The sequence below is a fragment of the Mustelus asterias genome, chromosome 29 (genome assembly GCF_964213995.1).
Source record: "Mustelus asterias chromosome 29, sMusAst1.hap1.1, whole genome shotgun sequence".
NCBI lineage: Eukaryota > Metazoa > Chordata > Chondrichthyes > Carcharhiniformes > Triakidae > Mustelus > Mustelus asterias.
The window spans coordinates 20,716,504-20,733,600 of NC_135829.1; the positions used below are offsets into that span (position 1 = coordinate 20,716,504).

Below are 17,097 nucleotides of genomic sequence, written 5' to 3' on the forward strand. Positions count from 1 at the left end.
GAAGGCTGGGTAGTTTGCTGCGGACAATGGTCTGTTTGAGGTTGTGCGGTTGTTTGAAGGCAAGAAGTGGGGGTGTGGGGATGGCCTTGGCGAGATGTTCGTCTTCATCAATGACATGTTGAAGGCTCCGGAGGAGATGCCGTAGCTTCTCCGCTCCGGGGAAGTACTGGATGACGAAGGGTACTCTGTCCACTGTGTCCCGTGTTTGTCTTCTGAGGAGGTCGGTGCGGTTTTTCGCTGTGGCGCGTTGGAACTGTTGATCAATGAGTCAAGCGCTATATCCTGTTCTTATGAGGGCATCTTTCAGCGTCTGGAGGTGTCTGTTGCGATCCTCCTCATCCGAGCAGATCCTGTGTATACGGAGGGCTTGTCCGTAGGGGATGGCTTCTTTAACGTGTTTAGGGTGGAAGCTGGAGAAGTGGAGCATCGTGAGGTTATCCGTGGGCTTGCGGTACAGTGAGGTGCTGAGGTGACCGTCCTTAATGGAGATGCGTGTGTCCAAGAATGCAACCGATTCCGGAGAGTAGTCCATGGTGAGTCTGATGGTGGGATGGAACTTGTTGATGTCATCATCGAGTTGTTTCAGTGATTGTTCACCATGAGTCCAAAGGAAGAAAATGTCATCGATGTATCTAGTGTATAGCATCGGTTGAAGGTCCCGTGCGGTGAAGAAGTCTTGTTCGAACCTGTGCATGAAGATGTTGGCATATTGAGGTGCGAATCAATGCACCTAACCAGCCCTGTGCCAGAGCAGCACGGTGGCACAGTGGTTAGCACTGCTGCCTCACAGCGCCAGGGACCTGGGATCGATTCCCGGCTTGGGTCACTGTCTGTGTGAAGTCTGCACGTTCTCCCCGTGTCTGTGTGGGTTTCCTCCGGGTGCTCCGGTTTCCTCCCACAGTCTGAAAGACGTGCTGGTTAGGTGCATTTGCTAAATTCTCCCTCAGTGTCCCCGAAGAGGTGGAGTGTGGCGACTAAGGGATTTTCACAGTAACTTCATTGCGGCGTTAGTGTAAGCCGATTTGTGACACTACATTGAGAATAAAATAAAAGCTTGTCAGCCACTCATTGGTGTGGAGATGCCGGCGTTGGACTGGGGTAAACACAGTAAGAAGTCTCACAACACCAGGTTAAAGTCCAACAGGTTTATTTAACAGCTTGTAACCTGGTATTGTGAGACTTCTTACTGAGCTACTCATTTGCTAGATGACATGCTGATGGACAGGGGCTGGAGTGGGGGGGGGGGTAGAGGGGAGGTGACAAGATCCCTTTAAGGCTACCATTTGGCGGGTGTCCCTTTAAATCTCCCAGAGGGCGGCGGGCTTCTGATGGCCTAGGCTCCTTCCGGTGTGTGGAGCTTCCGGCTGAATCAGCTTTCGGTGGGGTCGGGGTTTCCGGTTCCGGCGGTTGGAGAGCGGGGGGTTGAGTGGAATTAGTCAGTGTGTTTTTGATGCGGGTTTGAGGCGGGAGGCCGGAGGCCAGGATGATGTCCCTGGATTTTCTCAACGATGTGCGGCGCATGAATAAGCGGCAGGTGGGCAGCAGCGGAGCGGAAACTCGCGCCGGAACCGGCTCCATCCCCATCCCCCCTCATTTCCTCCCCATCCCCCCTCTCCCCCCATCCCCCCTCTCCCCCATCCCCCATCCCCCCCCGCCTCATTTCCCCCAGTCCCTGCCTCTCCTCAGCGCTCCCTGGTTAAAGAGCTGCATTTATATATCACCTGGTTTTCCCCCAAATTTTTTACCGCCAATTTCTGTCTCAATTTTAACACTTTCAATCTTCTTTTCAAATCCCACCCCCCCCATCACCTCTGGAATCTCCTCCAGCCTCATCACCCTCCAGATAATGCACTCTTTCCCCTCCTCAGTTTGTGTGTCTCTCCCGCGTGCTGTTTACCCCCCCCCCCCCCATTGTGGTGCAGACCCAAAGGGCCGAATGGCTTACTCATAGAAACATAGACGATAGGAGGAGGCCATTCGGCCCTTCGATCCTCCTTCGCCATTCATCACGATCATGGCTGATCGTCCAACTCAATAGCCTAATCCTGCTTTCTCCCCATAACCTTTGATCCCATTCGCCCCAAGTGCTATATCCAGCCACCTCTTGAATACATTCAATGTTTTGGTATCAAGTTCTTCCTGTGGTAATGAATTCCACAGGCTCACCACTCTTTGGGTGAAGAAATGTCTCCTCATCTCTGTCCTGAATGGTCTACCCCAAATCCTCAGACTGTGACCCCTTGTTCTGGATTCCCCCACCATCAGGAACATCCTGCATCTACCCTGTCTAGTCCTGTTAGAATTTTATAAATATCTATGAGATCCCCCCTCGTTCATCTGAACTCCAGCAAAAACAATCCTAACCTAGTCAATCTCTCCTCATACGTCAGTCCCGCCATCCCCAGAATCAGCCTGGTAAACCTTCGCTGCACTCCCTCGAGAGCAAGAACATCCTTCCTCAGAAAAGTAGATCAAAACTGCGCACAATACTCTAGGTGTGGCCTCACCAAGGTCCTGTATAATTGCAGCAACACATCCCTGCTCCTGTACTCTAAACCTCTCACTATGAAGGCCAACATGCCATTTGCCGCCTTTACCGCCTGCTGCACCTGCGTGCTTACCTTCAGTGACTGGTGCACAAGGACACCCAGGTCCCGCTGCACACTCCCCTCTCCCAATTTACAGCCATTCAGGTGGTAGTCTGCCGCCTTGTTTTTGCTTCCAAAGTGAATAACCTCACATTTATCCAAATTATACTGCATCTGCCATTGATTTGCCCACTCACCCAACCTGTCCAGATCATTCTGAAGGATCTCTGCATCCTCGTCACAGTTCACCCTCCCACCCAACTTGGTATCATCAGCAAATTTTGAGATGTTACATTTAGTTCCCTCATCCAAATCATTAATATATATTGTGAATAGCTGGAGTCCCAGCACTGATCCCTGTGGCCCCCCACTAGTTACTGCCTACCAATTTGAAAAGCATCCATTAATTCCTATTCTTTGTTTCCTCTCTGCCAGCCAGTTTTCTATCCATCTCAGTACACTTCCTCCAATCCCATGCGCTTTAATCTTGCACAATAATCTCCTATGTGGGACTTTGTCAAACGCTTTCTGAAAGTCCAAATATGCCACATCGACTGGCACCCTCTTATCAACTCTACTAGTTACATCTTCAAAGAATTCCAGCAGATTTGTCAAGCATGATTTCCCCTTCATAAATGCTGACTGATCCTTCCACTACTTTCTAAATGCTCTGCTATAAAGTCTTTGATAATGGATTCAAGAATTTTCCCCACTACCGATGTTAGGCTTACTGATCTGAAATTCCCTGTTTTCTCTCTACCTCCCTTTTTGAATATTGGAGTGACATTCGCTACCCTCCCAACTGCAGGGACTGTTCCAGAGTCTATAGAATCCTGGAAGATGACCACCAATGCATCTACTATTTCTAGAGCCACTTCCTTAAGTATCTCTGGGATGTAGATTGTCAGGCCTTGGGGATTTATCCGCCTTCAACTCCATCAATTTTCCCAGTGCCATTTCCCTACTAATATTAATCTCCCTCAGTTCTTCCCTCTCACTAAATCTTGCATTCTCCAACATTTCTGGCATCTGATTTGTGTCCTCTTTTGTGAAGACAGAATCAAAATATGTATTCAGTTGCTCAGCTATTTCTTTGTCCCTGATTATACATTCCCCCCGTTTCTGTCTGTAGGGGACCTACATTTGTCTTCACCAACCTCTTTCTCTTCACGTATCTATACTCGTGCACTTATTTTCTACATTTCTATCCTCAAATTTCCCTCCATATGTTGTCCTGTTGCAGCTTGTATAGGTTCACTGCCCCTTCCTTTCCCCCCAATGATATTTTCTCCTCTGTAATGTAATTGTCTTCATGTTGGAGGGAAAAATTGACAGGAACGCCTCAATTTGGATTGAACATTGAGAGCCCGTGATGTGGTAATGATGACTATGCTTTTGAGAAGAGTTGGTTGGTTCCATCTGGAATGCTGAAAGCCTGGTGGAAGCAGCGTCGTGGAGAGTCGCTGCTGACAACATGCACCCCTCCCGTGCTGCAGAAACCGACGGGCATTTGATTACATTCGGGAACATTTGTATTTTGGCACAAACAGGATCCAGGTCCTTTGAGATCTGAGTGGCTTTTGTTGCAAAAAAAAGTAATGTGAATGTTCAGTTAGAAATGAGTTTACTGTGTTCGTGCCGGGGAAGGTGGGAGTCTAGATTTCATTGTCACAGATTCCAAGCATTCCTTTAACAGTCAGGGAGTCGATGGGTTGAGTGGTCTCCTTTGTCAAATGCACAGTTTATTAATATTCCACTGACTTGTGGCTCATGTTTTGCTAATGTTCCCCCTGTACTCCATCAATGAAGCTTGAATATGTTGCTGTGTTAAATTCAAAAGGTGGCAAGTGGAGTTTGATGTACACATTGCTGATTAGCACATCCTTATCGTGCACATTTGTGATGTGGGCTTTTCTGGTTGGACCAGCATTTATTGCCCCTCCCTCCCTAATTGCCCTTGAGATGTTGTGTACAGTTCTGGTCACCCTATTATAGAAAGGATATTATTAAACTAGAAAGAGTGCAGAAGAGATTTACTAGGATGCTACCGGGACTTGATGGTTTGAGTTATAAGGAGAAACTGGATAGACTGGGACTTTTTTCCCTGGAACATAGGAGGCTGAGGGGTGACCTTATAGAGGTCTATAAAATAATGAGGGGCACAGATCAGCTAAATAGCCCATATCTTTTCCCAAAGGTAGGGGAGTGTAAAACTAGAGGGCATAGGATTATGGTGAGAGGGGAGAGATACAAAAGTGTCCAGAGGGGCAATTGTTTCACACAGAGGGTGGTGAGTGTCTGGAACAAGCTGCAGAGGTAGTCGTAGAGGCGGGTACAATTTTGTCTTTTAAAAAGCATTTAGACAGTTACATGGGTACGATGGGGATATGGGACAAATGCGGGTAATTGGGACTAGTTTGGGGTTTTTTTTTTAAAAAGGGCGGCATGGACAAGTTGGGCCGAAGGGCCTGTTTCCATGCTGTAAACCTCTCTGACTCTATGGTGGTGAATTGTCTTCTCGAATTGCTGTAATCCATTTGGTGCAGGTACACCCACAGTGCTGTTAGGAAGAGTTTTCGAAGATTTTGACCCAGTGATGGTGAAGGAATGATATATTTCCAAGTCAGGATGGTGTGTCGATTGGAGGGGAACTTGAAGATGGTGATGTTCCCATGAGTCTGCTGCCCTTGTCCTTCAAGGTAGTGATCATGGATTTGGAAGGTGATGTGCAAGGAGCCTTGATGAGTTGCTGCAGTGCGTCTTGTGGATGGTACACACTGTGTGTTGGTGCAGGGAATGAATGTTTAAGGTGGTGGATGGAGTGTCAACCAAGTGAGTCACTTTGTCCTGGATAGTCGAGCTTCTTGAGTGTTGATAAAGTGGGATAAAGGGGGAGGTGGCTAGATGGGTGGAGAACTGGCTTGGTCACAGAAGACAGGGTGGTAGTGGAAGGGTCTTTTTCCGGCTGGAGGCCTGTGACTAGTGGTGTTCCGCAGGGCTCTGTGTTGGGACCTCTGCTGTTTGTGATTTATATAAATGATCTGGAAGAAGGTGTAACTGGGGTGATCAGTAAGTTTGCGGACGACACAAAATTGGCAGGACTTGCAGATAGTGAGGAACATTGTCAGAAGCTACAGAAGGATATAGATAGGCTGGAAATTTGGGCAAAGAAATGGCAGATGGAGTTCAATCCTGATAAATGCGAAGTGATGCATTTTGGTAGAAATAATGTAGGGAGGAGCTATACGATAAATGGCAGAACCATAAAGGGTGTAGATACGCAGAGGGACCTGGGTGTGCAAGTACACAGATCCTTGAAAGTGACGTCACAAGTGGAGAAGGTGGTGAAGAAGGCATATGGCATGCTTGCCTTTATAGGACGGGGCATAGAGTATAAAAGTTGAGGTCTGATGTTGCAGATGTATAGAACGTTGGTTCGGCCACATCTGGAATACTGCGTCCAGTTCTGGTCGCCACACTACCAGAAGGACGTGGAGGCTTTGGAGAGAGTTCAGAGGAGGTTTACCAGGATGTTACCTGGTATGGAGGGGCTTGGTTATGAGGAGAGATTGGGTAAACGGGTTGTTCTCCCTGGAAAGACGGAGGATGAGGGGAGAGTTAATAGAGGTGTATAAAATTATGAAAGGCATAGATAGGGTGAACGGTGGGAAGCTTTTCCCCAGGTCGGTGGTGACGTTCACGAGGGGTCATAGGTTCAAGGTGAAGGGGGGGAGGTTTAACACAGATATCAGACGGACATATTTTACACAGAGGGTGGTGGGGGCCTGGAATGCGCTGCCAGGCAAGGTGGTGGAGGCGGACACACTGGGAACGTTTAAGACTTATCTAGACAGCCATATGAACGGAGTGGGAATAGAGGGATACAAAAGAATGGTCTAGTTTGGACCAGGGAGCGGCGCGGGCTTGGAGGGCCGAAGGGCCTGTTCCTGTGCTGTATTGTTCTTTGTTGGAGCTACAGTCAGTATTCCATCACACTCCTGACTTGTGCCTTGTAGAAGGTGGACAGGCTTTGGGGAATCAGGAGGTGTTTCTCGCCACAGAGTTCCCAGCTTCTGACCTGCTCTTGTAGCCACAGTATTTATGTGGCTGGTCCAGTTCAAATCAGAAATAGAGGATGCACACTGTATTTTCCTGCCTGCTGATCAGGTGCTAATTTTGTTATCTGACTCTGGCACAGGGATCAGCTCTGCCACCTCACAGCGCCAGGGACCCGGGTTCAATTCCCGGCTTGGGTCACTGCCTGTGTGGAGTTTACACGTTCTCCCCATGTCTGTGTGGGTTTCCTCCGGGTGCTCCAGTTTCCTCCCACACTCCAAAGATGTGCGGGTTAGGTTGATTGGCCGTGCTAAATTGACCCTCATGTCAGGGGGATTAGCAGGGTCAGGGGATAGGGTGGGATTGGTGTCAGTGCAGGCTCGATGGGCCAAAGGGCTTGCTTCTGTACTGTAGGGATTTCTGTTCTATGACTCGTGGATAGTCTGGACTCTGGAGAATGATGGTCCCTGCTCAAGCTTGTTTCAACGTGTTCCTTTTAAAAGCCGCTATCTGAGTAGCGGAAATTGGAACTAGAACACCTTGAGGAATGCTCAGCTGATTTATTGAGAGAGATTCCTGTTTGTTAATCAACTGTCTAAATCCCTGAATGCTGTCCTTGACGAGGTGCCAGGGAATAAACAGTAAATAATTGACTTTTAGCAAAAAAAATACTTATGGGTATAAGTGACAGCTGCTTTTTAAAATTAGTTAATTTGCTGTAAGTGACACTGCCACATGCTTTGCCCATCGCTCGTTACTGAGAAGATGGTGGGCGACTGCTTTCAGTTGCAATTAATTGTTTTGTTGGGGCACAGTTTCTAAGCCAATGATGTCTTGTGAACTACAGTCACATGCCAAGCTGGGTACGAATGTCGGAATCCCTTACCTCAAGGTTATTGGTGAACCAGATTAGCCTTAACAGCAAATCAATTTCTTTTTGTCTCTGCTGGTAGTCCAGCTGCGCATAAGCTAAACTTTTCTATGTTGATTCTGATGTCTATAAAATGAGGCTAACAAATTTAGTATTATTCATGTGATAACTGGAGTGTAGTGAGTGCACAAGGTACAGTTGAACACACATCTGGAAGTCGTTGTTTGAGATGTGCTGTCTTCCCTTCTGGCTCTCCATTGATGTGTATGCAATGGTGTGAAATTCCTGTCCTGACAGCATGGAGATGGACTAATCTCACCACAGTTAAATCAGACATTCAGTATCAACATCCTTTGAACGGCACTATAAATCTTAATTACTGCAGACAACCTCTGTGGTACTGAAAATTAACTTTGGAATTGAAGTTGTTATAGCCATCAACAGAGATTATAAAAACTTTCATTGTCTTTTTCTTCTCTCAATCCAGATTATCTTTCCCTCTCTGTATCTGACATTGAATCTTGATTATGGGTGGAACAGTGGTTAGCACTGCTGCCTCACAGCACCAGGAACCCGGGTTCAATTCTGGCCTCGGGTCACTGTCTGTGTGGAGTTTGCACGTTCTCCCCGTGTCTGCGTGGGTTTCCTCCGGGTGCTCCGGTTTCCTCCAACGGGACACTAATTAAATAAAGTTAAAACTTCTGAACTGCAAACTTCAGGTATGGAGTCTGTGCTGCTCATTAATATTCCCTCAGTCTGGGAGAAGAGTTGCACAGTTGCTTTGCACTGTTTACACAGGTTCCCAGATGTAGAGGGAATGTGCCATTCAATTGTCAGATTTTGATAGGCCTCTAATAGTATCTTAAACCAACACTTTGCAGCTCGTGCTTTTCTAAACCCCAAGATATCAAGTCAGGTGATTCAGAATTGGCCAGATGACAGAATGTGTAGTGAATTGTTTGAAATTGCCGGTGTGTTGGAAGGCTGATTTGCATTGTAGTTGGTGCATTCTACACTAGCTTGCTGCCACGAGTTACCATTTCACCAAATAATGGATTTGGAAACATGCAAAATTCTACAGGCAAAGTGAGACACGGGGCGAAAGTAAAGGAATGCGTCTTGCTGAGTTAGTCACTAAGTCAAAAGAATAGAACCAACGTTTCGAATCTGGATGACCCGTCGTCAGCCTCGTCAACTTTTACCAATGCACCATAGAAAGCATTCTTTCTGGTTGTATCACAGCTTGGTATGGCTCCTGCTCTGCCCAAGACCACAAGAAACTACAAAAGGTCGTGAATGTAGCCCAATCTATCTCTCAAACCAGCCTCCCATCCATTGACTCTTCTACGCTTCCCACTGCCTCGGCAAAGCAGCCAGCATAATTAAGGATCCCACGCACCCCGGACATTCTCTCTTCCACCGGGAGAAAGATACAAAAATCTGAGGTCACGCACAACCGATTCAAGAACAGCTTCTTCCCTGCTGCTGTCAGACTTTTGAACAGACCTACCTCGCATTAAGTTGATCTTTCTCTACACCCTAGCTATGACTGTAACACTACATTCTGTAGTCTCTCCTTTTCTTCTCTATGAATGGTATGTTTTGTCTGTATAGCGCACAACGAACAGTACTTTTCACTGTTAATACATGTGACAATAAATCAAATTAAAATTGATGAAGGATCATCCAGACTGGAAACATTGGCTCTATTCTCTCTCCACAGATGCTGTCAGACCTGCTGAGATTTTCCAGCATTTTCTCTTATTGCTGAGTTATTGTCCAGTATGTGCTGGGTTGGCTGTTGGAGGACTCCGTGATTATCCAGCTGCAGTTACTGTGTGTTTGGGCAAAGCCCTAACCATTCTCTTTAGATGTTCAGATCAGTTTAATGTCTAGCTTTAAGAAATGGAGATCGCGCTTTTTAAAGTTTTTATCTTGGCTTGTTACCAGCATCTAATTTGACGTGACTGATTCTGGTTTTTCTGTTCTGAATATTTTCAGCTGTGCTCTTTAGAATGTGTTGTTTATGGCGCTGGTCTCAATGCTCATTATCATAATCAGCAAAATACTGCGGATGCTGGAAGCAGAAACTGCTGGAAAATCTCAGCAGGTCTGGCAGCGTCTGTGGGGAGAGAAACTGAGTCAATGATGTGCGGGTTAGGTTGATTGGCCGTGCTAAATTGCCCCTTAGTGTTAGGGGAACTAGCAGGGAAAATAAACGGGGTTACGGGAATAGGGCCTGGGTGGGATTGTGGTCGGTGCAGACTCGATGGGCCGAATGGCCTCCTTCCGCACTGTCGGGATTCTACGATTCTGTGAATGTTTCGAGTCTATTTGCCTCTACATCTGGTGAAGAGTCAAACAGACTCAAAATGTTAACTGTTTTCTCTCCCAACAGATCTGCTGAGTTTTTCCAGCCTTCTCTGTTTTTGTCTCTGCATCACAATGTTCTGTTTTCCACTCAGCTGTGGATAGTGTCAGCAACAGGTTTTACAAGTGAACTGGACTGAAAGATGGACTGGGATGAGACTCATTGGGAGCGTGAGACCAGTGCAGATAAATCGAAGTTTTGCTCGACATTGTTCAAACTTTAGTGAAATGTAAACGGGAAGTATTGCCGCGAACTTAATCCACTGATTCTCCTTCCAGCTGTACTATCAGGTGCTGAATTTTGGAATGATTGTGTCTTCCGCACTGATGATCTGGAAAGGGTTAATGGTTCTAACAGGAAGTGAAAGTCCGATTGTAGTTGTACTCAGGTAAGTGATAAACCGATTGTTCTTTTATTCCGGTACGAATTCTCAGCGACTCTTCAGGGTCTCCGGATCTGTTGTAGGGATCTGTGTGTTTGTCTTAATTCCCGTCTGCTCGACATGAATCGCTGTGTCCTACATGTCACTGTTTTGTAAGCAACCTCTTTCAAATGCTGGAACTCCACCATCCACATATCGTAACTGCTACTTCATTTTTAATGGTCTTGTCTGGGTGGCAGAAACACTTAGTTAGAAATGTTCATTAAATCTAGGGACCCGGGTACATGAATCACAAACATTCAGGTGCAGCAAATGATTAGAAATACAAAGTAAGTATTGTTCATTGCAAGGGGAATGGAATATAAAAGCAGGAATGTTTTGATACAGTTGTACAGGGTGAGACTAGTAACCGTGTACAGTTCTGGTCTCATTTAGGAAAGGACACAATTGCATTAGAAGCACTTCAGAGAAGGTGGGCGTTACTGGTTAGGCCAGTGTTTATTGCCCGTCCAGAATTGCCCTCAAGGAGGTGGTGGTGAGCTGCTGCCTTGAACCGCTGCCGTCCATACCCATAGTGCTGTTGGGGAGGAAGTTTCAGAATTTTGACCCAGTGTCATGTAACAAATGACAATGCATTTCCAAGTCAGTATGATCAGCGACTTGGAGGGGAACAGGGTGAATTTAGCACGGCCAATGCACCTAACCAGCACATCTTTCGGTCTGTGGGAGGAAACCGGAGCACCCGGAGGAAACCTACGCAGACACTGGGAGAACGTACAGACTCCACACAGTGACCCGAGGCCAGAATTGAACCCGGGTCCCTGGCGCTGTGAGACAGCAGCTCTAACCACTGCGCCGCCCCATGAGAGTCGTGAACCTTTGAAACTCTCTCCACCAGAGAGCAGTAGAAGCTGGGTCATTGTGTATTTTTTAAGGTTGAATTCGATTTTTGATTGACAGGGGAGTCAGAGAGTAAAGAGGCGAGCCAGGAAAGTGGCATTGAGGTCACATCAGATCAACCAATGACCTTATTGAATGGTGGAGCAGGCTCGAAGGGCCGAATGGTTTAAGTATGTTTGGGGTTCTATGAAACGAAACACTGTGGGTACTGGAAATTGGAAGTAAAAACAAACGCTGCAAGCGCTGGGTAGGACGGGCAGAGAGAAACAGTTAATGTTTCAGGTCAATGAGCGGTCGTTAGTACAGAATGCTGACTCTGTTTCCCTCCCTACAGATATTTTCTGATTTGTGTTTCCAGCATTTTCACTTATTAAATATGCTTGACTCGGCCAGTGAATGGGTATAGTGTTATTTATGAGTTTCTAGTAAGTGGACAGAAGTGTAGGATTGGTGAGATTTGATTCAATCACTGATGCAAATTGACTCGATGTGATCCCGAAACATTTGAAAATAAACCGACAAACAAATTATAGACGGGTAGATTTGCTCATTGTCACCCAGTGACATCTGCTGGAGACAATCTGCTATCTAGTGAGGGTTAGGTTGACAGGGATGGATCACTTGAGGAATTAGTCACCAGGCAAGGCACCAGGAAACTGCAAACGTTGGTGGAATCACAATTGCAATAGGGATGATTTTGGGAGATTTTATCCCAGAATCCTGTGAAATGTCTCATCTCTGCAGTAAAAAGGATCAGGCTGACACTCTGATATATCTCTTCTTTCAGTGGGAGTATGGAGCCTGCCTTCCACAGAGGTGACCTTCTCTTCCTGACCAACCGTGTGGAAGATCCCATCCGAGTTGGCGAAATAGTGGTTTTCAGAATTGAAGGACGAGAAATTCCAATAGTACACCGAGTGCTGAAAATCCATGAGAAGTATGTGCTTCTAATCCAGGGATCCTGGTGGTTTATAAACTGGAAATCATTCTTTAAGGTGTTGACTGGCTTGAGTTAATGTCTCGTGACAATTTATTGCACTGCACAGCAGAATGGTAGAATCTTTGAGTGTAATTTACTCCCCCAAATTTCTCTGTAGGTTGATGATTCGTAGGGACAATACCCAGTCAGGGAACCTATACCCCATTCTCATCCTGTCCTCTTCCCACATCCCCAAGAGGGATGCGGCTGTTCTGCCACCGAGTGGATTGGCACTGGGAAAGTGGAATGAAGGAACTGAAGAATAATCAGTATTAATGTAGCTAATGTTAGGGACCAGATCAGAAACACCAAGATATATTGTGAAGTTAGACTGGACCCCAACTATTTTTGATTTTGGCATTAGGGTGAGGATAAGGTGTTTCCTTCCAGATGTGATTCTATTCACACTGTGAAACTTTTATTAAAACAAACTTTATTTTAACAATACAATTTAACTATAACAAAAAATTAACTTTTACCAATTGAAATCGATGGACCGAATGGTCTCTTTCTGTGCTGTAGGGATTCTAAGAAATATTTAAACATAACGAGATACAATCCTTAACTGCTAGCCTATCTCTATTAGTTCCAATTTAAGCAATATTCCTCATAGACATAAACTCCTCTTCAAAATCAGTTAGCAAATGAAATCAGTTAGCAAACATCAGGCTTACGTGCTTGTATGGAGGCTGCTAGTCCCCAAATCTCCAGAACACCTCTGGAGAGAGATACCTATTTTCTAGCAGGTCCCAGGCTTCAATCTCCAGAGAGAGAGAGAAGTGCTCCTTGTTCCTTGCCAATCCAAGCAGAAACTGCCTGCTTTTTTCCCTCCATAAGCATAACTCCTCCCATTAACACATGACACACTCTTGTGAGTCAACCTAATTAAACCCTACTCTGAAACCCTATGGAATAAGCCAAAAAATAAACAAAACTGCATTAACTCAGATTAAAACAAACACCCCAATAACTAGGGGCAATTATTCTTCTGCATTCTCAGCAGGTGGAATGCCTGGAGCAGACAAGGTTAGTTTACTTTGTTGGTGTCACAAGTAGGCTTACATTAACACTACAATGAAGTTACTGTGAAAATCCCATAGTCGCCCCACTCCGGTGCCTGTTCGGGCACAGGAATGTGGCCACTGCATGGCCAATTTCATTTATTATTGTCACATGTATCAATATACAGTGAAACAATACCTTTCACTGTATAATACATGTGACAAGAATAAATCAAATCAAATCAATGCACCCTAACCAGCACGTCTTTCGGACTGTGGGAGGAAACCGGAGCATCCAGAGGAAACCCACACTAACACGGAGAATGTGCGGACTCAGCACAGATAGTGACCCAAGCCAGGAATCGAACCCTGCCCCAGGCGCTGTGAGACTGCAGTCTGAACCACTGTGTCGCTCGAAAGCGGAACAATTTAAACAGAGTTGAATCTTAACACCTTCACAAGAAACGTGATACAAATTCAAAGTTTTTAAAGTTTATTTATTAGTGTCACAAGTCGGCTTATATTAACACTGCAATGAAGTTACTGTGAAAATCCCACACTCTGGCACCTGTTCGGGTACACCGAGGGAGAATTTAGCGTGGCCAATGCACCCTAACCACGTCTTTCAGAATTTCTTAAAGGCACAGTATCGTCACACTAGCATGCGCACTTTTTGATTTCAGTGTTTATGTTTGGAAGTTTTGGGGAAAATGAAGAACTGGTACAGTGTATTGTGTGCTGCCTTTACTGTTGTGAAGAGGGTTTGCACTGACATTGGCCACCCACTGAGGAGAGAGGTCCATATATACATACAGAGGCTTTTAATTTCCCTCAGGGTAGGGGCAGGAAAATAATTAAAATACCATGGATGCTAGAAATCTGAAATGAAAGCAGAAAATTCTGCAAGCAGCAGGCCTGGCAGCGTCTGTGGAGAGAGAAATGGAGTTAGCGTTTCGAGCCCATGACCATTCACCAGAATGGAGAAAACTGAAGAAGAGGGGGAGTGGGAAGAAGAACAAAATTAAAGGCCTCCAATCGGGTGAAAGACAGGAGAGAATAAACAGCAACGGTTTTGTGGTGAAAAGCCGGATCGAATTGTAATGAGGAAAATGGAGAAACAAAAGATGTGCCTAGATGAGGTGTGAATGGCGGAAAAGCTACCCAAACACAAAGCAAAGGAATTAAGAAAGACGTGAGAAAACTGAACCAGCAAAACAAAAATGTGGACGTATGAGATGGCACAGTGGTTAGCACTGCTGCCTCACAGCACCAGGGACCCGGGTTTGATTCCCAGCTTGGGTCACTGTCTGTGTGGAGTTTGCACGTTCTCCCCGTGTCTGCGTGGGTTTCCTCTGGGTGCTCCGGTTTCCTCCCACAGTCCAAAGATGTGCCGGTTAGGTTAGAATCATAGAATCCCTACAGTGCAGAAGGAGGCCATTCAGCCCGTCAAATCTGCACCAACAACAATCCCACCCAAACCCTATCCCCATAACTCCACATATTTATCCTGCTAATCCCCCTGACACTAAGGGGCAATTTAGCATGGCCAATCAACCTAACCCACACGTCGGATTGTGTTACACAAACACCTAACATAAGGTGAGTTTGTGTTGTGATAATGACCACACATTCTGGAAAAGGACCATTTTTAAAAATCTCGGTGAATTAGTTGATGTTTTGCACTGAAGTCTCTTTGGGTGAAATCACTGGAGCAGCTTTTCTGCTATTCAGCAGTTTAGGTGTCTCTGGGCTACTTACTAAAGTGCTAATTTTAAACAAAACTTAGTTGTTTTTCATAAAAGATCTCTTGTATCCTTTTTATCGAGCCTCCCTATCTCTCTAACCTCTATGTAGTCCTACAGCCCTCTGAGATCTCTGCGCTCCTCCAAGTCTGGCTTTGTGCATGTGACTGATTTCCATCACCCCACCAGTGGCAGCCGTGCTTAACTGCCGAGTTTCAAAGCTCTGGCATAACTTCCCCGAATTCTTTCTAATTCTCTCTCCTCCTTTACGATGCTCATTAAAACTGTCCCTGTCCCAATATCTCTTGTGCGGTTTGGTGTTGGGGGTGGCACTGTGGTTAGCACTGCTACCTCACTGCGCCAGGGGCCTGGGTTCGATTCCCGGCTTGGATGACTGTGTGTAGTTTTGCACGTTCCTGCGTGGGTTTCCTCTGGGTGCTCCAGTTTCCTCCTACAGTCCGAAAGACATGCTGGTTAGGGTGCATTGACCCGAACAGGCGCCGGAGTGTGGCGACTAGGGGATTTTCACAGTAATTTCATTGCAGTGCTAATGTAAGCCTTACTTGTGACTAATAAATAAACTTTACTTTGTAAGACTTTGTTTGATAACACTTTTCTGAAGCGCCTTGGAACATTACTCTGGTTAAAAAATGCAATATGAATATACGTTGTTTGGACTAACAGAATTTCTACATTCGTACGTCGCACTTCTAGGATTTTGCAGATTGTAAAAACATTGTGAGCAAACTTCTATTCTCCTGTTCTAGGGAAAACGGAGACATCAAATTCCTGACGAAAGGTGACAACAATGCTGTTGATGACCGGGGCCTGTATAAACAGGGACAACACTGGCTAGAAAAGAAAGATGTAGTGGGACGAGCACGCGGGTGAGTCACAGATTGGTTATGTATGATCTCGGTATTGGTTGCTATGCTCCAGTCAACAGACCTTTCCTAATCATAAGGTAAAAATGGAAATGGCTAATCCACAATTTAATTTTTGTTCATAAAATTATCTTTCTGTTGGAGATTTATGATACATTCAGTGGGGAGGGCGTGGGAGAAGGTTGCTAATGTTATGTTGAAGCTGTAACCCAAGTCTGTTGAGGTGCAGAGGGATCTAGGTGTTCTAGTACATGAGTCACAAAGTTAGTATGCAGGTTGCAGCATGTAACCAAGAAGATTAACGGATTGCTATCCTTTTATTACAAGAGGAGTTGGAACATAAAAGTGAGGATGTTATGCTACAGGGCATTGGTGAGGCTGCATCTGGAATATCGTGTGTGGTTTTGGTCTCCTTATTTAAGAAATTATTTAAGATTTAATTGCATCAGAAGTGGTTAAGAGGAGGTTTACTAGATTAATACTGGAATGAGCGGGTTGTCTTTTGAGGATAGGCTGGAAAGGCCTTTAGAAGGTATTTAGAAGAGTGAAGGATGACTTGATTGAAGTATATAAGATCTTGAACGTCCTTGACGAGGTGAATGTGGAATGGATGTTTCTGCTTGTGGGCGAGTGCAGGACTAGATAGTGCTGTTTCAAAATTTGGGGTCCCCCTTTTAGGACAGGGAATAGGAGAATTTTTTTCTGCCAGAGGGTTGTGCGACCTTTGAACTCTTTGCCTCAGAAGGCGATGGAGGCGGGATCATTGAGTATTTTTAAGACAGGTGTAGATAGATTCTTGTTAGGCGGGGGAATCAAAGGGAACGCAACACCTACAGATCAGCCATGATTTTACTGAATGGTGGAGCAGGCTCGTGAGGTCGCGTGGCCTACTCCTGCTCCTATTTTGCATTATGTGGAGATACTGGCGTTGGACTGGGGTGGGCACAGTAAGAAGTCTCACAACACCAGGTTAAAGTCCAACAGGTTTATTTGGAATCCTATTTTGTGTGTTCAATATGATCCTCGGATAGAGAAATTGTGTAAACAGAGGACATGGCAGAGCAAGGCAGGCAGCAGAGAAATGGCTAAGATTACAAACAGGTGCTAATTGAAGGCAAAGAATTGCAATCCTCTGCCCCATCAGCATATTAGAAACAGCGCCAGGGTGGTGAGCGGGCCTGTGGCTTTCTTTTTAAAAGCTACAATCTTTCCACAATAAGTGTCTTCATTTCAGTCTAACGAGCAGCCGATCTCCTGAAGCAAGCCAGAGTTCGATTCCTGCTTGGGTCACTGTCTGTGTGGAGTCTGCGCGTTCTCCCCGTG

At 45.7% G+C, this 17,097-nt stretch overlaps 1 protein-coding gene across 1 annotated transcript; it reads left to right on the top strand.

Annotated features, from left to right (window-relative positions):
- The first annotated feature begins 1,376 nt into the window (after positions 1–1,376).
- sec11a (SEC11 homolog A, signal peptidase complex subunit) lies at positions 1,377–15,781 on the top strand. Its single transcript, XM_078199879.1, has 4 exons — positions 1,377–1,534; positions 10,165–10,274; positions 11,956–12,105; positions 15,658–15,781. The coding sequence occupies exons 1-4, from the start codon at positions 1,484–1,486 to the stop codon at positions 15,779–15,781; spliced, it is 435 nt and encodes a 144-aa protein (XP_078056005.1). The 5' UTR covers positions 1,377–1,483.
- Positions 15,782–17,097: the final 1,316 nt, after the last annotated feature.

What these genes read in the sequence shown, in the direction of transcription:
- sec11a (XM_078199879.1), top strand. Translation starts at nt 1,484, where the DNA reads ATGATGTCCCTGGATTTTCTCAACGATGTGCGGCGCATGAATAAGCGG. An exon ending in CCGATTGTAGTTGTACTCAG is followed by an intron (nt 10,275 to 11,955) that starts GTAAGTGATAAA and finishes CTCTTCTTTCAG; the next exon opens with TGGGAGTATGGAGCCTGCCT. An exon ending in GTGCTGAAAATCCATGAGAA is followed by an intron (nt 12,106 to 15,657) that starts GTATGTGCTTCT and finishes CTCCTGTTCTAG; the next exon opens with GGAAAACGGAGACATCAAAT.